The sequence below is a fragment of the Coregonus clupeaformis genome, chromosome 2 (genome assembly GCF_020615455.1).
Source record: "Coregonus clupeaformis isolate EN_2021a chromosome 2, ASM2061545v1, whole genome shotgun sequence".
Classification (NCBI taxonomy): Eukaryota; Metazoa; Chordata; class Actinopteri; order Salmoniformes; family Salmonidae; genus Coregonus; species Coregonus clupeaformis.
In genome coordinates, this window is record NC_059193.1 from 39,994,313 (window position 1) to 40,020,752 (window position 26,440).

The following is a 26,440-nucleotide window of genomic DNA, read 5'->3' on the forward strand; positions in this document are numbered from 1 at the left end:
TTTTAAAGTGGCCTTTTATTGTCCCCAGCACAAGGTGCACCTGTGTAATGATCATGCTATTTAATCAGCTTCTTGATATGCCACACCTGTCAGGTGGATGGATTATCTTGGCAAAGGAGAAACGCTCACTAACAGGGATGTAAACAAATTTGTGCACAACATTTGAGAGGAATAAGCTTTTTGTGCTTATGGACAATTTCTTGGATTTTTTATTTCAGCTCATGAAACATGGGACCAGCACTTTACATGTTGCGTTTATATTTTTGTTCAGTGTAGTTGTTTTGTAGGAAATTCCTATGTGCTCTAGCTAGCCCATCCAGAGTGTAGTGTGACTTTTGTTCTTATCAACCTCGTCATTGAACTATGTATTGGCGCTCATTTTATTTCTACTTACCCTTTTTAATGGTAAATATTTGTGAGTACTCTGTCTGGAGTGCTCATGCAGTTCAACAGAAGGACCCTAAATCTAGGCATACACATGTATTTATTGTTAGATCTTAATTTTGTATGCCTTTTAGGAAGATAAAATGTACAGTGGTGCTGAATGGTAGCAGTTGATGTTTGTTGTTTGAACAGAGATTGGATCAGGATAAAGGATATTGATGGAATTAATGGATGTCGTTCATCCCTTTGTTTTCTGAAATCCATACTTTTTAATTAAACGTGATTTTAAAAAACAACCACCGACTGTTTCCTCATTGCTGTTGCTCTTAGATGAATCTCAACAAGGAAACGGTCAGTGGCTGTATTTTATTAACATTTTATTAAAAAGTATGGATTTCAGAAAACAAAGAAAGGTACGCAACTACAGAGGACAAACATAGGTACAAGGTATGCATTTCATAATTTATATTGATCTTGGGCGAAGCGAATTCCATAAAGCCTGGTCTCTGCTTAACTCCGTTTGTGGAGTTCATCAGAAACTTCCTTCACCATGGAGTTGAGTTTAGTCAGCTACCTCCTACTCTATGTATACAGTTTGCCTACATAGTGTATCATAGGAATTATGTAACTTGAAAACCATTTCTTTCTGTTATGATATAGCACCTAGTGCAGGATTGTGCTGCAGATTTTTTTATGTCCCTTTTTCCTTCCCTGTCTTGTTAGTATGTAGTTGAATGGAGTTGGACTGTAGAGAGCTGCTTCAGGATGTCCTTCACTTCCAACTTTTATGGCTAAAAGAATCATTACACGATTAACAGCGGTGTGTCTTGTACATAATTGTGACCTTTTTCATTAGAAAATGTTTATTTGTTTTAAAAAAGTATTTATTAGGTATAGTGCTAAACAAATATTAATGAAATAAAAAAAGTGTGCCTCATTTTGACAGAATGGAAGAAACCTATAGAATGAGACGACGATATGGCCTTTTTAGTATGAAAGAGTATAAATCTGATAGTTGTCCTAACTCCCATAGTCATGAAGGTCCCTCCATTGGCATTTTTTCTCTGGTGGATGCTGTTATTCAAAAAAGGAAAATAAAATGCACCTTGTGAGGTAGGTATTTAATTACGTATGATGCATGTTGACTATTTAGCCTATATGTTGTCTATGGAAAATAACACCGTACAAGCATTTTACACAAACAATTACTTTTAATGGCGAGACAATCAATCCACTCCAGTCAATCAATCCACTCCAGAAGTCCATCTTCAGCGGTTGAGAAAGTACTGTTCAAAACAAATGATGCAAAAACAAAGCTGACTTCTTTAATCGATCATCTCAAGAGGCTGCACTTTACTTTGAGGTCAATGCATTTTGTGACTAAGACAACACAAAAGGGTGTTATTTTGGTATATTCAAGTGTTCATGTGTAATAACCTATTATATTACATCCATAAAGAGACAGGAGAGTTTAGTGTTTAGTCCCTTTACAACTTATAAAATAAATAATGTTCGGAGTGATAATTTCAGTTTCAGATTCTTATGGAGCCAGATACCTGCCAAAAGGTTGAACGTACATATCATTAGGATCAAAGAAAATCCATAGTTAAATTGTTAGGATCATAAGAAAAGCCATGCGTGAAACATGAACGTAAATGTGAAATTTCATCTGTGAACATACAAACACCATGTTACGATTACGGACTAACATTTTAGGCTTGAACAAATCTTGTGTTTTGGCAGTTTCATCTCACCAACAAACAAAAAAACGTACACCAAACGGCCTGTGAGGAGTGCTACCCAAACAAGCATAACAGTATAAAAAAAACGGAAGTCAGGGAAACCAGAAAGAGGTATCCTGTATGTTTTCAAGTTAAAAGTCTCCATTCTCTATTACTCCTCAGTTGCGTTTAATTTACATTTAGGTAGTTAACGTAATGGATTTGTTTGCCGGCGCAAGTCTAGATGGCACTAGCTGTATTATGACTACCACAGTGAAGTTTCAATCCGCTAGGTGTACCTCTTTTATTGATTTATATATTTTTGTTGTTGTTGCAGAAACACCAGTATACATACAAGAAGTATACAAACAGACAATGATAACATATGCTAGGGGGTACAACAAATTACAGATTATACAAAGACCTTAAAAGACACACAGGTATTGATTGTTTTAACGGTTTTCTTATTGGAAGAATGTAGAATGGTCTTAAAGTACTGCTCGAACTCCTTATAGAAAACATGGAAGAGTTGTTTTTTATTAGTGAATTTACATTTATGAATATGAAATCTTGCCATTAGCACAATTTAGATTTGAACATATGTTTTTCTTTAACCTTATTATAGTTAAGGAAACCGAGCAGCACATTCTCCCATAATAAACAAAAGTAATCAAGAATATGAACAATTATAAAACTACAAATATCTTGCCATAATTTCTTTACATGTAGACAATGTCAAAATAAATGCAAAACGGTTTCTGGATGCTCAACACAAAACGTACAGTTAATGTTCATGTCTTTTTTGAGTTTCTTCAGGTAATGATTCGCAGGGTAATACTTATGGATAATTCTGAAAGAGACCTCTTTGACTTTGTTAACTAGCAGGTATTTGTGTGGTAATAACCCAACCTTTTTCCAACAGATATTATTGACCAATGTATTCCAGTAACATCACTTTGAAATACAGCACGTATAGATCTGTTGTTCTGGGGGAGCAAGGAGAAACACATTTTTTCTATTGGAGAGTCAACTGGACTAAGCAAGGGTATTAAGAAGGTGAGGTCTGGTTACACCTCTAAACAAACAGAGTTCCAGATGGAATAGCGTCAAAGACTGGTGAACTCTAGGTGTAACAGGGATATTGTAACGAGAGAAAAAAATCATCATCCTTCTGCATTAAAAAGTTGACTCACCAGCAGGATGTGATTATTAAACCAGTTCTTAAAAAATAGACTTGTTTCTATACAAAATATCCTTATTGTTACAAATGAAATACCTATATGGAGAAAAATTATGTTTATATTTTAATGACCACGCTAAGAATAATTTTGTAGGAATCTTATCAATGTTATAGTTACAAAGTAACATCAAGTTGAAGCCACCAAAATGGGAGAAGATATGAGGGATGAGATTCCAAATTGAAGTTGGATTCTTTAAGAAATGTTCAGCCCAATTTATCTTAAAAGTATTATTCAAAGTAGGAAAATCAAAAAAATTGAGACCACAATATTAATGTGTTCATAACGACAGATTTCCTAATATAATGTGTACGAATTTTTCAGATGAAGTTGAAAAGCATCTGGTCAACCGCTTTACATATTTTGTTGTCAAGATGTAGGGACTGGGCTGCCTAAGTAAGTCTGGAGATACCCTCAGCTTTCAAGGATAAATCGCTCTGCAACTTTCTTTCTTTTTTTCAGTAATGGGGATGAAATTTAATGAGCATCTTTCCTGTTGATCCTTAGATATGGTAATCCAAAGGTATGTTACTTTTTCCTTGACTGGAATATTGCAGATAGAGGGTATCACACAGTTTTTAACAGCAAACAATTCAGACTTATTAAGGTTTAGGCAAAGACCAGATGCTTTGAAAAAATATTTATCACATCGACTGCTCTAGGATTCTGGTCAGCATCTTTCAAAAAGAGGGTGGTGTCATCTGCAAGCTGATTTATGATAATATCTCTGTCAGCAATAGAGATCCGTTGAATATCACTGGATTTAATAAAAAAGAGATAAGGTAAAATTGGGCAACCTTGCCGAATTCCTCTTTTCAAATCAAATCTAGGAGAAGTGCATGCTTTAATTTAATAGAACTGTTCCCATTCATATAAAGAGTTTTAAAAGTACTACAAAATAATTCCCAAAAACCAAATTTCTCCAGGGAGAGAAATAGAAACTCATTTTCCACTGTATCGAAGGCTTTATAAAAGTCTAAGAAGACAATAAAACTATCTTCAAAGATTAGGTGAGAATAGTCAATAAGGTCCAACACCAGTCGGATATTATTAGATATATGTCTATTCCGCATGAAGCCAGATTGGGTCTCCTCTATAATTGAGTCCAATACTGCTTTCATTCTTTTTGCAAATATAGAGGCTAATATTTTGTAGTCGTGGTTGAGCAGACAGATCTTGGCGCCGACGAAGATGGGGGCCTCGTGACTAGCTCACAAGCATTTCGCTACACCCGCAATAACATCTGCTAAACACGTGTATGTGACAAATAAAATGTGATTTGATTTAGATTGGATGCCAGTTATCGAGCAGAAGCAAGTCTTTCTAGGGTTTAGGGATTCATGTAATCAGACCTTGAGTCAAACTGGGAGGTAGAGCATTATTTGGGATGCTTTCAGAAAAGACCTCCAACAGAAAAGGGGCAAAATGTTGAGAAAAAGTGTTGTAAAACTCAGCAGATATACCGTCAGTCCCAGGAGACTTATTATTTTTAAGGTGTTCAATAGAATAAACGATCATTTCAACTATAATAGGGTCATCACCGCTAGGTGTATCTCTACAGCATGGGCATATCGCTGGGTGACGTGGACATCCCCATGCATGCACCTTATCAAAATATGACATTCAATATTGCACCATCCAATTCTCTGGGCTCTGTCTGCAATCATAACCAGTAGTATATACCAGGAATAATGAAACATATAATAATTAGATGTTTGGTGAATCTTTGAATTATGTATGACCACTGGAGTCTTTGCTACTCAAAATATTTTTCTTTCCAATATTTTTATATTTATTTCATCACTCAAAATCTTGCCACAGCATATTCTGTAGGAGTTAATATGAATATTAAATAATTTGATATGATTAATATGAATTGGGTCATGAACATATGTACTTTGAAATGAACAAGGGCGAGGTTCAACGTAGGCTAAGTCTAGCATAAGCTTATTCCTACACTTTACAATAACTCTGTTGCAGTGGTATTAGGCAGTCTCCGTATAGGCTATTCCCGCCATCGCAACACTGCTGCCCAGTTGAAGAGCTTGTGATCTCCATACAGCACCATGCGCCTTCAGAAAAACACCCCTCAGCCTCAGAAGATGCCCTTCTGGAGGCATGCAGTCATAGAGTCATTATACCCTAATGTAGGCCTATTTGCCTCCTAGCCAAATAAAGTGCAGAGCATGCATGATGCGTGCAACTCGTCATTCCAACATATTTCAACATTTAATTCATCATTCGTGCAGTCAGTCAGTATGTCACCCATTCAGTCATTTGTCTGAGTTGCAATAGGAACTAAATCAAAGAGAATAGAACAGTCTTATCCATTTGTTCATTGAAATCCATGTGTATTCAAAATCTTCTAAATTCTTTAGCCTATCACTTTAATAATTAAATATTTAATTTAGGCCTATCCAAATGAAAAATAGGCCTTCAACTTGTAGGTATTGCAATTTAGGCTATCATTTTGGGTACTGGTGTCTTGCGGAATAATTGTAGAACTCTATTTGTGTTTTATAACTGTTTTTATTATAGGGCTCCCCTTAAAAAGAGTCCCTAGCTCACAGGCCTCTAAATATAGCCTCTAAATAAATTTTAACAAAATAGTTGAAGAAGCACGTGCAGTGGCTGACAGGGAAAACGGATCTGGCAATAAGAATAGGCTATAGGAAGTCTTGACCATTTGGGACCCCTTGGCTATTTTGCTCAGGACAGGTTATAGCCAAGACGTAATCAATATTTTGTTTTGTCTCGTTTATTGATATGGATATATCCTCTGCGTGATGGGGTTGTGCATCGCAAATGGCTATAACAAGCCTACATACAGAGTTGAATTCACTAATACAACAGTCAAAATGACTAATATAAGGCCTACAGTCCGTGCTCCCAAATACTGGAAAAAGTGTGATTCATTAGGTTACATGATCACCACAATAGCCCGACGCGGCTATAAAAATAGCATGGCATATTTAGATAGTGGAATAGGCCTAGCCTAAACCAACTCTTAACGTCTGGGCTAGAGTTGCTTGATTGACTAGCTAACTTCGACTAGCTACGTTCGGTTCATGTCCTTTGCAGATGCCACATTACTGACAAAAGTTTGTACGCATAAAAATATCTGTAAACGAGTAAAGGGAGACGTGAAGTAAGAATTTAACGTGTAAATGTTCATTCATAGTCATAACATAGGGTTTGTACATTTACAGATCTATTTTAACGTTTATGTTTCATGTTTCATGCATGGCTTTTCTTACGATCCTAAAAATGTACATATGGATTTTCTTACGATCCTAACGATACATAGATATCTGGCTCCATAGATTGCCCCCAAATCCACCCCGCAACAAAGGCTTATTTTTTAATTATTGGCTCTGTTATCACCCTGCTCACAATCTACGAACAACAATAACGTGAGATAAAGGGTAATAGGGTGAACTGTGATCTATCTATGCTTCAATACCTTCATTTTACATTGCACTACAAGATAAAATGGTGTACCTTTACATATGTTCAAGCACCGTTACAGATGATATTTCTAATGATGTACAGTAAATTACAGGCTATACGCTTTTAGTCCTAATGGAAATACGCTAAAAGTTGGGCTTGAAAGCAACCTAACATAGTGTTAATACTGTTCAACGTAACATTACCAAGGCGTGTCAATCAGTCCCAAATCAGACAAACCATTCCCAAACCACGACACCAGTGTCATGCCATTTGAGAAAAGGCAATGCAAAAAATAAGGATCAATCACGGTGCCACTTTTGACAGGAAGCATTCATAGTATACTAAGTAAGGCAGAGAGAGAGACAGACTGAGGTGCGAGTCAGAGGGAGGAGACCACATTGTCCAAGGAGGAGAGCTTCTAATCTGGTCAGGATAACTGGTGCTTCTCTGAGAGTCCACAGATATGGATGAGGCACATCTGTAGACAGTCCTGGTATCTTGAGCGAGGTCCGCTTGTTTTCGATACACGTACAGCCGATCCCAATTCGCTCCTTACCCCTTCTCCTTGGCGCTTACCCTTCGATGTTTGCAGAACTGTAAGGTGTAAATGATAGGATGTTTACATCCCCCACTACACTGCTTATACCTATCCAGACACCTCAGAAATGCAAACATGGAAGAGTTAGGGCCAAGGGAAAGATGTAGGGAGCGAACTGGCACCGACAGAGTCTGCTGAGCAAAGTGTGTAGGGCAAGCAGCATCTTGCTATATCCCCCGCTCCATCCAGGTTGGGCTTAACTGAATCCTAACAGGCTATACTTATTGGGGGGTGAATGACGCCTCGCAGCCCTCCTATGACAAATGGCACTGGCTTCTAGTCACATCAGTGACGCATGCTCTTTTTTTCTTCCACTAACTCCTTGTCTCTGTATACACAACACAGCTCAGGCAGGCTTGGCTGCTCAAGAACGGTTTGGAGCGCCAGATGTAGCAGCAGCTCTCTTTCAAACAGGTTCAAATTCAAGGCCCACTAACAACCATCCATGCCCATTGTTGCTAATGCAGCTGGCAAAAGAGGAGATGATGCTGGATGCCCTCCCCTGTTCTTTCCCAGGCCCAGCCACTCTCCTAGGGGCTGTATGGTGGGGGCTTCTCGTCGGGGGGGAAGTAAGGGGGAGAGTAGCGTGGGGGGACCAGGGTGGGCCACATGTGGCTAGCCCCTGACTGGGAGTCATCAGACATGCCAGAAGAGTCAAGAAACATCATGCTGGAGCCCTGAAGAGACAGGAGGGGGAAGATAAGCTGGGGTTAAAACAAGACAGGTGACTTGAGTTTGTACAGTACTCATCCTATGGTCAAGCAGTAAGGACAGAATCTTAACTTGAAATCCACCAGTGTAACTTGAATTTTCGCGCATATTTATCATTGACATAAATGCGTGATCTCCTCAAAAGTTTGACTTACCCACACATAGTTCAAGTTAGTCTTCAGTCCTAACGCATTATTCCTGTTAGTTGTGGCTTTGTGGGGGATAATGTATGATGGGTATTAGTAGTATATTACCTGCAGGTCGTAGGCAGTGTAGGGTGGCAGGTAGGTGGCAGTGTTGTAGTAGGAGTTGAAGGAGGAGGTGCTGGGAGCTGGAAACTCTGAGGGGACAGGGGCTGCTGGAAGGGGCTCTGATTCACACGAGTCAGGGGTCAGCATGGGCGTCTGTCCAAAACACAAAGATATAATGAGCAATACTGATACCTGTGGTCCATGATGTGTGCGCGTGACAAAGGGCAACACTCAAAGGGCCAGATTTACTGAGAATTTGCATCCGGGAGGGAATACCTGGACTTTTCCAAAAAGAAGCGCTTGCTTTCCTTTTTTCTGTTGAAAAACGCTTTAAAACGTTATGCTGGGATGTGCCCTAATGAATATAACCCAGATGTGGCCTGCTGCTTGTCTCACCATGTCCTTGAAGCCTCCCAGCACGGCGGCGGTGATGATGCCCAGGAAGAGAGCGATGATGTTGAGAATGGTGACGGACCACAACAGGTGGTAGAGGTGCACCACGTCCTCGCAACTCCCCACCTCCGTGTACTCGTGGTAGCCCCCCATCAGCTCCACACGGCTGGGCCAGTGTGTGGGAGAGGTGGGTGGACGAGATCAGGAAGGAGAAAGAGTAAAGACATACAGAAGTATGTAAGAACCACCTTGTTGAGACGCAAGGCTAAAGAGAAATGTGTAATGCGTACGACATTCATTGTGTACTTTTGACAGGAAAATCCCAAATCAACAGAATAGAAATGAACATAAGTGCACCTTTGGCTGTAAAACATATGACAGTTTCAAATCAAGTTGGAAAGGGGGAATTACTGTAGCTACAGCTACTAAAGAGAGAGAGTTGGGAAACGGTTATGAGGACTGGTCTTCATGTAGGAGTGAGGGCAGGGCATCCAATCATTCCCATGGTGTATTCCAAGCAGGAAGACGTATACATAGCTACTCTTAAAATCAACCACAACAACAAATAATGGGTTGCCAATGTTTCACAAGGGGCTAAAAGAAAGGGACCTACTTCCAAATCATGGACGTTTTTCTAAACTTTTTCAAAACATCTTTACTCGCATGTCCCAAAAGAGGATGTTCTCTGAAACATAAGTTTAAAAAAAAGTTAACACATTTTTCTTTTTCCAACAGTGCTGACCTTAAAGCAACTAAAAAGACATTAAAACAACACAAGGGTATACATTTGAGGCAAACAAGTAAATAATCAAACTAAGCAAACTATAAAATTGAGCTGAGTTTAGCTGCCCCTCAGGCAGCAAGATAATATCAAAAGAGTCCTCTAATGATATGAATTTGTGAAGGAGGCTTAGCAAACTCACTTGCCACAGTTGTAGAGGTCACAGCAGTAGCAGGTATTGGATTTCACACGTAAGTTACAGGTAGCCCGGGACGCTGTCTGGCAGTGAACCTAGATTTCACACAGGTAGTCACTGTTATGACACGGTAACGCATACGAGTCATGCTCTCTATATTGTGAAACTGATGGATTTTCAACACTAAGGCAATGTTTAAACAACTTTAAGGCAACCTTTCAACAAAGTGGTGATATGAGGTCAACAGGAAATAAGTGTGCACTCACATCTTCATAATCAACAGAGGATTTTGAATTGGCGTAGAAATCACAGCGACCGGCGTAGTAAGGTCTAAGGTCCTGGGGCGTAACACAAAGTCATCATATCCACATTTTATCCTACTGTTTAGGTTTTAGACATAACTGGAGACGAAACAACAGCATCAACCACACCAGCAGAATACACCGCAACAACACAAGATGCAAATGAACTTGTATCATAATCTATACGTAAGTAACCAGTATGTAAATAATAATTGATCATCGAAAATATAGAAAAAGGTACAAAAACAATGATGGTCAGATTATATATTAAATCAGTTACTAGTGTGGTTACTATGTAATAACACCAAAACATTTACATTCCATATGACTGCATGGTATCTGTGCATCTGTCTTCTGTACGTTTACTGTTTAGACCTTGACTTATTAGCTGTGTTTGGTACTTATTAGAACTTGACTTATTAGCTGTGTTTGGTACTTATTAGAACTTGACTTATTAGCTGTGTTTGGTACTGGTACTCACAATGTGTCTTGCTGCAAACACCCCATCCACAATGGCACAGCAGAAGGCAGCCACCACTCCGAAACTGATGAACACAATGGACGCCACCAGCTGGAAGAGACACAAAGAGTGACAAGGGAAACAAAGTGTTATCCACTCAGACCTTTGTCTTATTACCTTACATAGCAAAGTCACATCAGGGGAAATCTTCTCATGCAATGAATAATAAATGATTGTATTTGTTGTTCTGCACATGATGTATTACCTACTTCATTATGTATTGAAGTTGGAATAGGATTAATTTCAATACCTGCTGCTTCTAATTGAATGTGGCATTGCAGCTGTTGCAGGTGACCTATGATAGTGTGTGCATGCCTACATGAGGTGAGTGTGTATATGAGTCCACATGATGTAAGCCAAGTCACTGAGAATGCAGCCTGCGTGAGTATGAATGTTCCCAGCGAGGGGAGGTAGAGGGCAACAGTGATAGAGTGCTCTGGCTGTCACCTTGGTGCCTGCACCACATCTGGCAAGGTGCCCAGCTCTTTTCAGTCCCTTCCACTCCTCAAAGAAAGACAGCACGTATTCAATTACACACCAATTTCTACATTTTAGTCATTTAGCAGACGACTTACAGGAGCAGTTAGGGTTAACTGCCTTGCTCAAGGGCACATCGACAGATTTTGACCCTAGTTGGCTCGGGGATTTGAACCAGCGACCTTTCGGTTACTGGCCCAACGCTCTTAACCGCTAGGCTACCTGTCACCCACAACACCCTGCAGCCCTCCCTGGGAAAAAAGGATAGGAGGGAAGCAGTAGCCAGTGACACAACACATTCAACAGCTACCAGCAAATGCAGGGACTTGTGTCTGAGCCAAGAATCCTTCCATGGCAATATATTCCATCTATGCTTACTAAATATATTGGTGTATATGTGGCAACATCAACAAAAATATTTCAAAATGTTGACATTTCTAAAATCATGCGTACATGTGTGGATGTGGATGGTGCACAATATATCCATTTGTATGTTGTTCTTTTGCAACAGCTCCACTGTATGATGTAGGATGAATGCACTAGGGTGCGTTGGATGTTTGTTGTTTACTGTCAGCTATTTCCTCCTCGTCCAGTTTCTGTGCGTAAAGGCTGACACGCTACACATTCATTCCTCATTTCGGGAGCTAGGGGGAGTGGCTAGGGGGAGTAGCTAGGGGGAGTAGCTACGCCCCTGGCACCATCCCACGGCTCTCATCTGCAGTTCCTTCCATACATTCCTGCGTGGACATCTGTCCTCCTCTTACACACGTTTATTTCTGGCTGCATCTCGCAAGAAGCGCTAGGATACATGTTCTGATAGCCATGCTAAAACCCCTGTGAGCTAACTGTCACATTCTGCTAGAGAAGGTAGCTTTGTTTCTGTGCTCATGCCACGTGAAGACCGCAATTTGGGTGTAGTCTATCAATGTCAAGTGTCTGTAGCTTGAAGAATTGAATTGGGTTATTGGCGGTGTTTGTCTGCAGAGAGCTATAGAGGTATGGCATAGAAATGAATATGGAAGTGCAGGTATAATATAAATACTCTTACCATCTGCCTCTTATTGTCTATCAAATGGGCACCGATGATTCCGAGAAAGGAGCCAAAGCCCAGCTGAAAGAAGAGCACACTGTTGTTAGGGCGCCAGTCGAACTGGACTAAATGGGAGATTCATTTGAACGGTAATAAAGATCAACAGCAATTAGAACACAACACTTCACTTCTGTTGATTCATTCAGGATCAGGAAATGGTCCTTCTATTCGGTTCACCCAAATGACCTTTCCCTGGAAATAATCAATCCCAATTATTGTGATAGGAAATTACCCTGTTCAAATGTTTCCTTGATGTAAGTGTAGCACATGGGGATGTGAAACTTACTCCTCAGCCTGAAGTGTCTCCACTTGCGCCAATGAATAGCTAGATATTTACACGGCACTGACTGGTAAGACACTTCAGGAGGTCAGTCACGTATACTAGCAAGGCAGAGGTCCCGAGTTCGTGCCAGGTATGGGTCGAAGTGGTACTCGCTAAAGGCCTTTGCAGACTGTATGATTTTAGCCAAACCTATGCCCTGATTTTGCCGTCCCAGACCAAAGTTCCACGTCGTGGGCAAATTCTTACATTTTAGTCATTTAGCAGACGCTCTTATCCAGAGCGACTTACAGTTTAGTGAGTGCATACATTTTTCATACTGGCCGCCCTTGGGAAACGAACCCACAACCCTGGCGTTGCAAGCGCCGTGCTCTACCAACTGAGCTACAGGGGACCCTAGGTCTTAGGTCATAAACGATCGTCGTACGTCTTGGCTCATTCAGTGTGACAGGGTCTAGGTCTGATTAAGTACCGCTACGTGCGGTCGTAGGCTCCGACAAAGTTCTAGCAGTGCCCAACTTTATCGTGTAGTGTGGGCTGGTGTTATGATCCCGGTGACTGACCAATAGGAACACGGCCAACACAGAGTATGCACACAATAATCCAATGATTGTGAATAGTCCGATTAATATAATAGACGTTTTACCACAGCGTCCATGTTATTTTGGGGAAGCCTATTTGATTCTGAGTTCGAACATATAAAGTTTGTATGTGAAAACTATTTCTAAGATGCATACTTTCCTTGTTTCTGAACTGACTCCAAGCCTCACTCGCATAAGCATAGAGTGAGGCTTGCGCTGCTGGCACATGTGCAGATCAATTACACCGCTGCAGTTGACGTATGGGCCGAATCGGGAGGAAGTGGTACTCGCTAAGCAAGCATTGTGACGTCCTTTACATACGCACAGATCTATAAATGATAGCATAGGTGTCCAATATCACCACCCTATTACTTACATCAATCCAACCAATTCAGATCTGTGATTACTTCAAGGAAGGGAAGGAAGGATGCATTTCGGAAGTATTCAAACAGGGCCCATATCTATGATCGGTGGCATTGATCTCCCAGTAAGAATGACATAGTGAAAGTACAACCAGTCTCAGCTCTATTCATACAAGTCTCACAATAACATTTCTCTTGATCTATACTAGCTAAGATTGTTCTTCAATACCTGCCATATTCTTGTATCTGAACTGTGATTCACTGGTCTTTCTTCAGATGAATAACCATATATTATTTATTCTTAGAGACAGCATAGTCATCATGCACACTGAATATAATATAATAGAACAGAATAGAATAGAGGAACTTTATTTTTCCTGTTAGGGAGCTTCTTGTTTATAAGGCTTATAATAATATAATATAATCTCTATAGGATCAACACTGTTGCTTTCTACTGAGACAGAATGCTGAGGGTTATATAAATGGGGTCTCTGAAGCCAGTTTATAGGCGATGAGTATATATTTTAGCCTCTAATGACAACAATGCTAAATAATGAATGTGGGGAAAATTCCCCCCTCTGGGAGACCATCATTAATTAGCACTCAAAAGGAGGTAAAATAGAGTTTAAATCAGCCAGAGCATATTACCCTGGATTGTATGGAATACCCTTTTCGGTAACACTTTCCCTAAAGTCTGCAGGTATAACCCGCTTTACAGTAGAATAGAATAGTAAATAATAACTACATTTTTCCTGTGTGTCACGACTTCCGCCGAAGTTGGTGCCTCTCCTTGTGCGGGCGGCTATCGGCGGTCGTCGTCACCGGCTTTCTAGCTTGTCCCACAACCCCATCAACTTCACCTCAATCCACACCGCTGTCCACCCCTCCGCCACCTGGACCCAGTGGGATTCGGCTCTCGCTCCCAAAGGCCTATGATGGGACAGCTGCCGGGTGCCAGGGGTTCCTGCTCCAGGTGGAGCTCTACCTGGCGACCGTCCACCCGGCCCCCTCGGGTTACGAGAGAGTGTCCGCCCTCATCTCCTGTTTGTCGGGGAAAGCGCTGGAGTGGGCCAACGCCGAATGGGGAGGGATAGACGCTACGTTGGTTCGCTACGAGGATTTCACCCGCCGTTTCCGGGCGGTCTCTGCTCTAAGGGTGACAGGAGGGGGGCCGTTTCCTGCACCAAGTGTGGCCGCAGAGGGCACACTGCTGGTCGGTGCTGGGCAGGTTCCCCAGGGAGTCGAGGCAGCAGGCAGGGCACTGGTGGATCATCCCAGGTGAGTAGGCACCTGACTCACCCAGAGCTCCCTGTTGCGCACATGTGTGTCTGTATAGAGTTTCCTGAGTTTTCCCTGCATTCCCAGCATAAGGCGCTAGTAGATTCAGGCGCAGCTGGGAACTTTATTGACCGTGCATTTGCACTTAGATTAGGGATCCCTAATGTGCCCTTTCCTGTACATGCCTTAGATAGTCGTCCTTTAGGGTCGGGCCTGATTAGGGAGGTCACAGCTCCACTATGTATGATAACGCAGGAGGGTCATGAGGAGAGTATTAGTCTCTTCCTGATCGATTCTCCTGCGTTTCCTGTGGTGTTGGGGCTTCCCTGGTTGGCCTATCATGACCCCACTATTTCGTGGCAACAGAGGGCTCTGAAGGGATGGTCACGTCAGTGCTCAGGGAGGTGTGTAGGTGTTTTTATAGGTGCAACTTCGGTGGAAAGTCCAAACCAGGTCTCCCCCATGCACATCTCCCCCGAATATGCCGATTTGGCTCTCGCCTTCTGTAAAAAGAAGGCGACTCAATTACCACCCCATCGACGGGGGGATTGTGCGATAGATCTCCAGGTAGACGCAGCACTTCCCAGGAGTCACGTGTATCCTCTGTCACAGGAGGAGACGGCGGCTATGCAAACATATGTCTCCGAATCTCTGGGACAGGGATACATTCGGCCTTCCACTTCACCTGCTTCCTCGAGTTTCTTTTTTGTGAAGAAGAAGGATTGAGGTTTACGCCCGTGCATTGACTATCGGGGTATAAATCAGATCACGGTGAAGTACAGTTACCCGTTGCCTCTCATAGCCAGTGTGACCGAGTCATTGCACGGGGCGCGCTTCTTCACCAAATTGGATCTCAGGAGCACCTGGTGCGTATCCGGGAGGGGGATGAGTGGAAGACGGCATTTAGTACCACATCTGGGCACCATGAGTACCTCGTCATGCCGTACGGGTTGATGAATGCTCCATCAGTCTTCCAATCCTTTGTAAACAATATTTTCAGGGACCTGCACGGACAGGGTGTAGTGGTGTATATGGATGACATTCTAATGTACTCCGCTACACGCGCCAAGCATGTGTCCCTGGTACGCAAGGTGCTTGGTCGACTGTTGGAGCATGACCTGTACGTCAAGGTTGAGAAATGTCTGTTCTTCCAACAGTCCGTCTCCTTCCTAGGGTACCGCCTGTCCGCGTCAGGGGTGGAGATGGAAAATGACCGCATTTCAGCCGTGCGTAATTGGCCGACTCCAACCACGGTAAAGGAGGTGCAGCGGTTCTTAGGGTTTGCCAACTACTACCGGAGGTTTATCTGGGGCTTTGGTCAGGTAGCGGCTCCCATTACCTCCTTGCTGAAGTGGGGACCGGTGCGACTGCAGTGGTCAGCTGGTGCGGACAGGGCTTTTGGTCACCTGAAGGCTCTGTTTACCTCGGCTCCCGTGCTGGCTCATCCTGATCCCTCCTTGGCATTCATAGAGGTGGACGCATCCGAGGCTGGGATAGGAGCTGTGCTGTCTCAGTACTCGGGTACGCCACCAAAGCTCCGCCCCTGTGCTTTCTTTTCGAAGAAGCTCAGCCCGGCCGAGCGAAACTATGTGGGGGACCGGGAGCTGTTAGCTGTTGTCAAGGCTCTGAAGGCGTGGAGACATTGGCTTGAGGGGGCTAAACACCCTTTCCTCATTTGGACTGACCACCACAATCTGGAGTACATCCGGGCGGCGAGGAGACTGAACCCTCGCCAGGCAAGGTGGGCCATGTTTTTCACCCATTTTGTTTTCACCCTATCCTACAGACCAGGTACCCAGAACGCTAAGGCAGACGCTCTGTCCCGGATGTATGACACAGAGGAGCGGTCCACGTGTCCCACTCCCATATATCCGGCTTCTTGCCTGGTGGCACCGGTGGTATGGGAGGTTGACGCGGACATCAAGCGGGCGTTATGTACGGACCCCACTCCCACCCAGTGTCCGGTTGTGCGTCTGTATGTTCCGTTTGATGTCCGCGATCGATTGATCTGTTGGGCCCACCCATCACCCTCCTCTGGTCATCCTGGCATCGGTCGGACAGTGCGCTGTCTTAGTGGGAAGTACTGGTGGCCCACTTTAGCGAAGGACGTGAGGGTTTATGTTTCCTCCTGCTCGGTGTGCGCCTAGTGCAAGGCACCTAGACACCTACCCGTTCCACAACGGCCATGGTCACACCTATCGGTGGACTTCGTGACAGATCTTCCTCCATCACAAGGTAACACCACGATCCTGGTCGTTGTGGATCGGTTTTCTAAGTTATGCCGTCTCCTTCCTTTGCCCGGTCTCCCTATGGCCCTACAGACTGCGGAGGCTCTGTTTACCCACGTCTTCCGGCACTACAGGTTGCCTGAGGATATAGTGTCTGATCGGGGTCCCCAATTCATATCGATGGTCTGGAGGGCGTTCATGGAACGTCTGGGGGTCTCGGTCAGCCTGACCTCAGGTTTTCACCCCGAGAGTAATGGGCAGGTGGAGAGAGTTAACCAGGATGTGGGTAGATTTCTGCGTTCCTATTGCCAGGACCGGCCGGGGGAGTGGGCGGCTTTAATCCCCTGGGCAGAGATGGCCCAAAACTTCCTCCGCCACTGCTCCACTAACATGTCACTATTTCAGTGTGTATTAGGTTATCAGCCGGTTCTGGCACCATGGCATCAGAGCCAGATCGAGGCACCTGCGGTGGATGAATGGTTTTGGCGCTCAGAGGAGACCTGGGACGCTACCCATGTGCGCCTGCAATGGGCCATCAGGCGACAGAAGGCGAGCGCCGACCGCCACCGCAGTGAGGCGGGTCTGGCTCTCGACCCGAAACCTGCCCCTTCGCCTGCCCTGCCGGAAGCTGGGTCCGCGGTTTGTGGGGCCATTTAAAGTCCTGAGGAGACTGAACGAGGTATGTTATAGGTTACAGCTCCCCCCTGATTACCGTATTAACCCCTCGTTCCATGTGTCACTCATCAGGCCGGTGGTGGCTGGTCCGCTCCAGCAGTCTGAGGTACGGGAGGTTCCTCCGCCCCCGCTGGACATCGAGGGGGCCCCGGCGTATACTGTGCGAGCCATCATGGACTCAAGGCGTCGGGCGAGGGTCCTTCAGTACCTCGTGGAGTGGGAGGGGTACGGTCCGGAGGAGAGATGCTGGGTGCCGGTGGAGGACATCCTGGACCCTTCCTTACTGCAGGAATTTCACCGTCTCCACCCGGATCGTCCTGTGCCTCGTCCTCCGGGTCGTCCCCGAGGTCGGTGTCGGTGCGCTGCTGGAGTCGCGTGTCAAGGGGGGGGTACTGTCACGACTTCCGCCGAAGTTGGTGCCTCTCCTTGTGCGGGCGGCTACGGCTTCACCGGCTTTCTAGCTGTCACCGATCTACGTTTCTGTTTTCCATTTGTTTTGTCTGTATTGTACACACCTGGTTCCCATTACGTTAATTTGTTTCCCTATTTAACCCTCTGGTTCCCTCATGGTGTTGTGCGTGATTGTTCTTTGTTTGGTGTTTATACTGCTGTGAGCTGATGTTATTTCCCTGCGTGGAAATTAGATTTGTTGTTTTTCAAGTAAAGTTTGTCTATTACTCAGTACTGTGTCCTGCGCCTGACTCCGTCCTAACGCTGCACACTGACACCTGACACTGTGAGGAAATGTCTCATTTATAACTTGTTATAATAATAATTATTATTATTATAATAATATTGTAATTATACATGCATGTATGAATATTTATAATGTATTATAAGAATCAAGCTTATAATACGTTATGTCTCTCTGTGTATCAACATTTCAACTGACTCAAAATGGCTGGTATTTAGTCAGGATCGAGATGATTATAAGACATTACAAGAGGGTCATATACTCATGACAAGTCTTGCGATGCATTATAACTGCATCATAATGCATTCGTAGTGTTACCCTCTTTTCATTGAGGTATGACATGTCTCTAAGACAGTAAGATGTTAGACTGCTACTTACAATGGCTCCAGGGTAGTAGCCACCGACGGTGATGTTCTGTGTCCTGGTGGTGGCTGCCAGTCCAAAGACAAGGATGAGCACAGACACAATGAGCAACATCACAGTGACCATGATGGACTTCCGTTTCCTCTGTTTGAATGATCCTGGAAGACATACACACCGTTAGACAATATTGTTGTGTGAAACAGGGAGGGGCAATTCAGTGCAAGCTCCACCCAAAAATTGTTCTAGCCTGTTTGTCTATGGGTAACAGAGTTGACGTGTTATGCTCGATCTGCTCAGTTTTCCACCAGAAAATGGCCAAAAATAGTAGAACCAGCTCACCTGCTTTTAAACTATGATTTGATGATTCTATGTTATTTAAAAATGTATAGTTTCACCATAGTAAAACGAGAGTTCATTTCACGTAACAAGGTTCCCTTACAAAAAAAAGAATGTGAAAAAAACATCAATATTTTCTTTATTTTCACGAGTCAGACAAACATTTTTACATGTGTTTTTCCCTCATGTCCCCAAAAATGTTCCCCATATTTTCACCACTTCCAGCTACATCTAACCTCCCATCCACGGACCGACCAGGACTGACCCTGTTCAAACCAGCAGTGGGATGCAGGGTGCTATGTTGCTGGAATGAATGTGCCAAAACTTGCAACTGGAAAAAAGGCACCAAAAGCAAAGGCCATGGTAACATAACCAAAGATAAGGGAAAATTACAGGAAAGAGGGAGGTGTTTTATATACTGAACAAAAATATAAACGCAACATGTAAAGTGTTGGTCCCATGTTTCATGAGCTGTAATAAAAGATCCCAGAATTTTTCCATACGCACAAAAAGCTTATTTCTCTCAACTTTTGGGCACAAATTTGTTTACATCCCTGTTAGGGAACATTTCTCCTTCGCCAAGATAATCCATCCAGTTGACAGGTTTGGCATATCAAGAAGTTAATTAAAAAATAAAAGGGTACTCTAACATGTGCAGTTTTGTCACACAACACAATGCCACAGATGTCTCAAGTTTTGAGGGAGTGTGCAATTGCATGCTGACTGCAGGAATGTCCACAAGAGCTGTTGCCAGATAATTTACTGTTAATTTCTCTACCATAAGACGAGGCATGTGAAATTGCATATCCAATTTTCACTGCAATTCACATGTGAGGTGAAAACATGTTATTCTCCTCACGTGAAAAGTTGATGTTAACATGCGAACTCTAAATATATCCCTTTCCTGCAGTCAAATGACCAAATCACCCTCTAGTGGCCTCATGGATGGAATGTTGTTATTAATAGTTTTCAGAATTTCATAATGAATATATATTTTTTTTTAAACACAGAAAATCTGGTGTTTCTATGACAAATGATTTTGTTATATTTCAGTCTTCTGTGATGTACAATACCAGTCAAAAGTTTGGACACACCTACTCATTCAAGGGTTTTTCTTTATTTTTACTATTTTCTACATTGTAGAATAATAGTGAAGACATTAAAACTATGAAATAACACATACAGTGGGGAGAACAAGTATTTGATACACTGCCGATTTTGCAGGTTTTCCTACTTAAAGCATGTAGAGGTCTGTACTTTTTTATCATAGGTACACTTCAACTGTGAGAGACGGAATCTAAAACAAAAATCCAGAAAATCACATTGTATGATTTTTAAGTAATTAATTTGCATTTTATTGCATTACATAAGTATTTGATCACCTACAAACCAGTAAGAATTCCGGCTCTCACAGACCTGTTAGTTTTTCTTTAAGAAGCCCTACTGTTCTCCACTCATTACCTGTATTAACTGCACCTGTTTGAACTCGTTACCTGTATAAAAGACATCTGTCCACACACTCAATCAAACAGACTCCAACCTCTCCACAATGGCCAAGACCAGAGAGCTGTGTAAGGACATCAGGGATAAAATTGTAGACCTGCACAAGGCTGGGATGGGCTACAGGACAATAGGCAAGCAGCTTGGTGAGAAGGCAACAACTGTTGGCGCAATTATTAGAAAATGGAAGAAGTTCAAGATGACGGTCAATCACCCTCGGTCTGGGGCTCCATGCAAGATCTCACCTCGTGGGGCATCAATGATCATGAGGAAGGTGAGGGATCAGCCCAGAACTACACGGCAGGACCTGGTCAATGACCTGAAGAGAGCTGGGACCACAGTCTCAAAGAAAACCATTAGTAACACACTACGCCGTCATGGATTAAAATCCTGCAGCGCACGCAAGGTCCCCCTGCTCAAGCCAGCGCATGTCCAGGCCCGTCTGAAATTTGCCAATGACCATCTGGATGATCCAGAGGAGGAATGGGAGAAGGTCATGTGGTCTGATGAGACAAAAATATAGATTTTTGGTCTAAACTCCACTCGCCGTGTTTGGAGGAAGAAGAAGGATGAGTACAACCCCAAGAACACCATCCCAACCGTGAAGCATGGAGGTGGAAACATCATTCTTTGGGGATGCTTTTCTGCAAAGGGGACAGGACGACTGCACCGTATTGAGGGGAGGAAATATGGGGCCATGTATCGCGAGATCTTGGCCAACAACCTCCTTCCCCCAGTAAGAGCATTGAAGATGGGTCGTGGCTGGGTCTTCCAGCATGACAACGACCCGAAACACACAGCCAGGGCAACTAAGGAGTGGCTCCGTAAGAAGCATCTCAAGGTCCTGGAGTGGCCTAGCCAGTCTCCAGACCTGAACCCAATAGAACATCTTTGGAGGGAGCTGAAAGTCCGTATTGCCCAGCGACATCCCCGAAACCTGAAGGATCTGGAGAAGGTCTGTATGGAGGAGTGGGCCAAAATCCCTGCTGCAGTGTGTGCAAACCTGGTCAAGACCTACAGGAAACGTATGATCTCTGTAATTGCAAACAAAGGTTTCTGTACCAAATATTAAGTTCTGCTTTTCTGATGTATCAAATACTTATGTCATGCAATAAAATGCAAATTAATTACTTCAAAATCATACAATGTGATTTTCTGGATTTTTTTAGATTCCGTCTCTCACAGTTGAAGTGTACCTATGATAAAAATTACAGACCTCTACATGCTTTGTAAGTAGGAAAACCTGCAAAATCGGCAGTGTATCAAATACTTGTTCTCCCCACTGTATGTAGTAACCAAAAAAGTGTTAAACAAATCAAAATATATTTTGTATTTGAGATTCATTAAATAGCCACCCTTTGCATTGATGACAGCTTTGCACACTCTTGGCATTCTCTCAACCAGCTTCATGAGGTAGTCACCTGGAATGCATTTCAATTAACAGGTGTGCCTTGTTAAAAGTTAATTTGTGGAATTTATTTCCTTCTTAATGCATTTGAGCCAATCAGTTGTGTTGTGACAAGGTAGGGGTGGTATACAGAAGATAGCCCTATTTGGTAAAATACCAAGTCCATATTATGGCAAGAACAGCTCAAATAAGCAAAGAGATACGACAGTCCATTATTACTTTAAGACATGAAGGTCAGTCAATACGGAAAATGTCAAGTGTCTTCAAGTACAGTTTCTTTAAGTACAGTTGCAAAAACCATCAAGCTGATGAAACTGGCTCTCATGAGGACCGCCACAGGAAAGGAAGACCCAGAGTCACCTCTGCTGCAGAGGATAAGTTCATTAGAGTTAACTGCACCTCAGATTGCAGCCCAAATAAATGCTTCACATAGTTCAAGTAACAGACACATCTCAACATCCACTGTTCAGAGGAGACTGCATGAATCAGGCCTTCATGGTCAAATTGCTGAAAAAAACCCACTACCAAAGGACACCAATAAGAAGAAGAGACTTGCTTGGGCCAAGAAACACGAGCAATGGACATTAGACCGGTGGAAATCTGTCCTTTGGTCTGATGAGTCCAAATTTGAGATTTTTGGTTCCAACCACCGTGTCTTTGTGAGATGCAGAGTAGGTGAACGGATGATCTCTGCATGTGTGGTTCCCACCGTGAAAAATGGAGGAGGAGGTGTGATGGTGCTTTGCTGGTGACACGGTCAGTGATTTATTTAGAATTCAAGGCAGACAACCAGCATGGCTACCACAGCATTCTGCAGCAATACACCATCCCATCTGGTTTGGGTTAAGTGGGACTATCATTTGTTTTTCAACAGGACAATGACCCAACACACCTCCAGGCTGTGTAAGGGCTAATTGACCAAGAAGGAGAGTGATGGAGTGCTGCATCAGATGACCTGGCCTCCACAATCAATTGAGATGGTTTGGGATGAGTTGGACCGCAGAGTGAAGGAAAAGCAGCCAACAAGTGCTCAGCATATGTGGGAACTCCTTCAAGACTGTTGGAAAAGCATTCCTCAAGAAGCTGGTTGAGAGAATGCCAAGTGTGTGCAAAGCTGTCATCAAGGCAAAGGGTGGCTACTTTGAAGAATCTAAAATATAAAATATATTTTGATTTGTTTAACACTTTTTTGGTTACTACATGATTCCATATGTGTTATTTCATAGTTTTGATGTCTTCACTATTATTTTACAATGTAGAAAATAGTTTTTTTTAAATACAGACAAACCCTTGAATGAGTAGGTGTGTCCAAACTCTTGACTGGTACTGTATATGAAGTGTAATATTGGGATGCAAACTCAAAATTGAATACATTTCAACTCTATATCTGACATGGTACAGGTGTCTTCTTTTTTTTTGTTACCTTAAAATGAATCACTAATAATATCTTCAGAAATGACTATGTCAAAGCAACAAAATAACTAGGGTTTTACAATGATGGTGAAAACTTGAATAAATGTTGGGTTTAAGTGGGTTAAAATCACAGAGGATGCAATCGTATTAAAAATCTGACTGATTGAATTTTCAATGTTGTCTATATTAAAGGGCACTTCATTTAATATAACAGGCTTTTACAATTCAATATTTGTGCACAAGTTCTACTTAAAATAACAAAGACACTCATTTCGTGGAAGGACCCAGCTGTGTATTAAACCAAGGAATCTAAAGCCATGATTAAACTAACCATGTTGTTCCCCTCACTCCATTCCATTCACAATGCATGTATAGCTCAAATCTATTATCATCTTGACATTGATAATTTGTTTCTCATTACTAACATGCTATACACTGAGTGTACAAAACATTAGGAACAACTTCCTAATATTAATTTGCACCCCCTTTTTCCCTCAGAACAGCCTCAATTCATTGGGGCATAGACTACAAGGTGTCGAAAGCATTCCACAGGGATGCTGGCCCATGTTGACTCCAATATTTCCCACAGTTGTGTCAAGTTGGCTGGATGTCCTTTGGGTGGTGGACCATTCTTGATACACACAGGAAACTGTTGAGCATGAAAAACCCAGCTGCGTTGCAGTTCTTGACACAATCAAACCGGTGCGCCTGGCACCTACTACCATACCCTGTTCAAAGGCACTTAAATATTTTGTCTTGCCCATTCACCCTCTGAATGGCACACATACACAATCCATGTCTCAAGGCTTAAAAATCCTTATTTAACCTGTCTCCTCCCCTTCATATATACTGATTGAAGTGGATTTAACAGGTGACATCAATAAGGGAGCATAGCTTTCACCTGGATTCACCTTGGTCAGTCTATCATGGATAGAGCAGGTGTTCCTAATGTTTTGTACACTCAGTGCATGTGCTGATGATGCATGTTAGCCTACCTTTTGAAAATACCCGGCCTTTGAATCTATAGGTCTAATGGTGATTTTCATGATTTCAACAATTGTCTGATGTAGAATCAGATGTTATTAGGCCTACCATGTAATTAATTAATGATTATAACATCTCATAGAACTACTTTGTAAGGAACAGAAATACAATGGGTGTGTGTGAATGTTGTTAGAAAAGTAGTAAAACCATCATCACAAACGAACACTTATTGGCTACATTGTATCTAACGTTGCTGGCTGCGAGCAAGAAGCACATAAATTACTTAGCTGATGTAAACTAATGCTTCTCCAATATTTTAATAATGTACCGCCCTGCTCGTGTCAAACACATTTTATTCCCACATAGTCAGTATTACATCCTATCTAAATCATTTATCCTGTCAATCTGACCACATCGTCAAATTGTACCTTTCTTTAGAATGTTGACAACACCATACAAAGACAAACTGTCAGACAGTTCAATGTAGCCTACAGCAGTCAATAGGCTACAGACAAAAATATATTGCTGTCGTCCACCCAGATAGCGGCACAACATGTGCTTCGATGTTACCAAGTAGCCTATATTGTTTTTGCTGCAACCACGCAGTTGACCTTGCGCACACATACCCATAGGTGTTTCGGTCAGAATTCCGGGTTGTTGATTCTGTACGAGAGGCATTTTCTAATCAAACGAAGGAATTGGAAATAGGCCCAGAATTATGATTCAAGGTTAAAAACTAGATACCTAACAAGCGGAACAAATAGGCCTACTTGTGTACTGCTATGAACTAATGCATGCGTGATATTTGATTGCAGTGGCATTCTCTGATAGCAGACGTCCCCGCGCCGTTACCGTGGCTGTCCCTTTTACGTCAACATATATTGACATATCCACTCTCCTCATCCGTCGTGAACAGCGGAGCGTCAATAAGGTGCACAGTTTTGAGCATGAGTCACGCTCCAGTCACAGGGCTCGTCCTCTGCCCAGGCGTTGCTGACATATACCAGATCTTACAATGCCTGGATAGGGTTTTTCAGTATCAGCTAACCACATCATATGTTATACTAATCTGTCAGTCAATGACGTCGTCGACAACGTAGCACGCAACCATTGGTTGATGCGTGCAACGTCTGAGCAGGGAAACGCGACCACAGGCACGTCAGACAGTCCAACTCAGGACAAAAAATTGATTTAAATCAGTCCTAAAACAATCAAAGGATTATTTTCTCTCAATGTATTAGCTGGACATTTTCATATAGACATAAATCTGAAAAAGGAAAACACTAATTTTAGCCTGTTTTTTAAAATCCAAAATAACGAGACATATTTCGTTTACGCTTTTTTGAAATCGTTTTTATTATTGTTATAATAATTAGTCATTTAGCAGACGCTCTTATCCAGTGCAATTAGGGTTCAGTGCCTTGCTCAAGGGCACATCGACAGATTTTTCAACCAGTCGGCTCGGGGATTAGAACCAGCGACCTTTCGGTTACTGGCACAACGCTCTTAACCACTAAACTACCTGCCGCCCGTTATAATACAGTAGCCTAGTTGTAACAGTTATTTTGATCATACAGGACGAAATATTAGCTGACAAAAGGCTCATTTTACGCAAGAGTGGACTAAGATAGCGAATTGGAGATGTTCGAGCGCCACCCCATGTCAAAACTGAAAATAGTTGCCATCAACTCCTGGAATCTGCAGGGCTCTCCATGGTAATCTATTAGCCTACTTATTTCAGGTGTCATCAAACTGCTCACTTTCATTGTGATCCGCTCTAATAGGCCTACTACCTATGCGTCATAATTAATTACAAACCTAATCATACAATGTTTGTGCCACACGCCACGCGTGGCAGACATTATGCTGTATCTGATTGGACATTCAAGGTGGACACAATTTATTAATTAAATTTATTTATTTATTATATTTTGCAATGATTGCAATTCAATTAGCCTATGGTCTTTTTAGTGCATCTACCTGGCCTTTCACTTGATCATCTCAAATAAAACGGGCTAAACCGTGATAATGTAACTATGCTAATTGACAAATACCAGGGTACATAATAAATAAATAAATGATAAAAGATAAGTAAAGCAAAAATGATATAGGTTAACGTTATAAGGTGTAACAAGATCTAGCAGTGTTAAAATAACTATCTACATTTGATTAATAAGCAAAGTGTTAAAATAACTATATGCCTATAACACATATATCACCCTTCAGTGTGCCTTACAAGCAAACCATTTGATTAATAAGCAGTGTTAAAATAACTATCTACATTTG

The 26,440-nt window shown here is 42.5% G+C and overlaps 1 protein-coding gene across 2 annotated transcripts; it reads right to left on the reverse strand.

Moving 5' to 3' along the window:
* Positions 1–205: 205 nt before the first annotated feature.
* On the reverse strand, positions 206–25,136 carry tmem255a (transmembrane protein 255A). Of its 2 annotated transcripts, none has more exons than XM_041841838.2 (10): positions 25,007–25,136; positions 18,529–18,671; positions 12,011–12,073; positions 10,447–10,536; positions 9,930–10,001; positions 9,670–9,758; positions 9,360–9,431; positions 8,750–8,912; positions 8,357–8,506; positions 206–8,068 (listed from the first exon to the last, which is right to left on the reverse strand). In XM_041841838.2, exons 2-10 carry the CDS (start codon positions 18,637–18,639, stop codon positions 7,922–7,924), a joined length of 957 nt encoding a protein of 318 aa, XP_041697772.1. In that variant the 5' UTR covers positions 18,640–18,671; positions 25,007–25,136; the 3' UTR covers positions 206–7,921. The 2 variants fall into 2 exon arrangements, with proteins under 2 accessions (XP_041697772.1, XP_041697763.1); XM_041841829.2 differs by having other exon boundaries at positions 24,781–25,136.
* Positions 25,137–26,440: the final 1,304 nt, after the last annotated feature.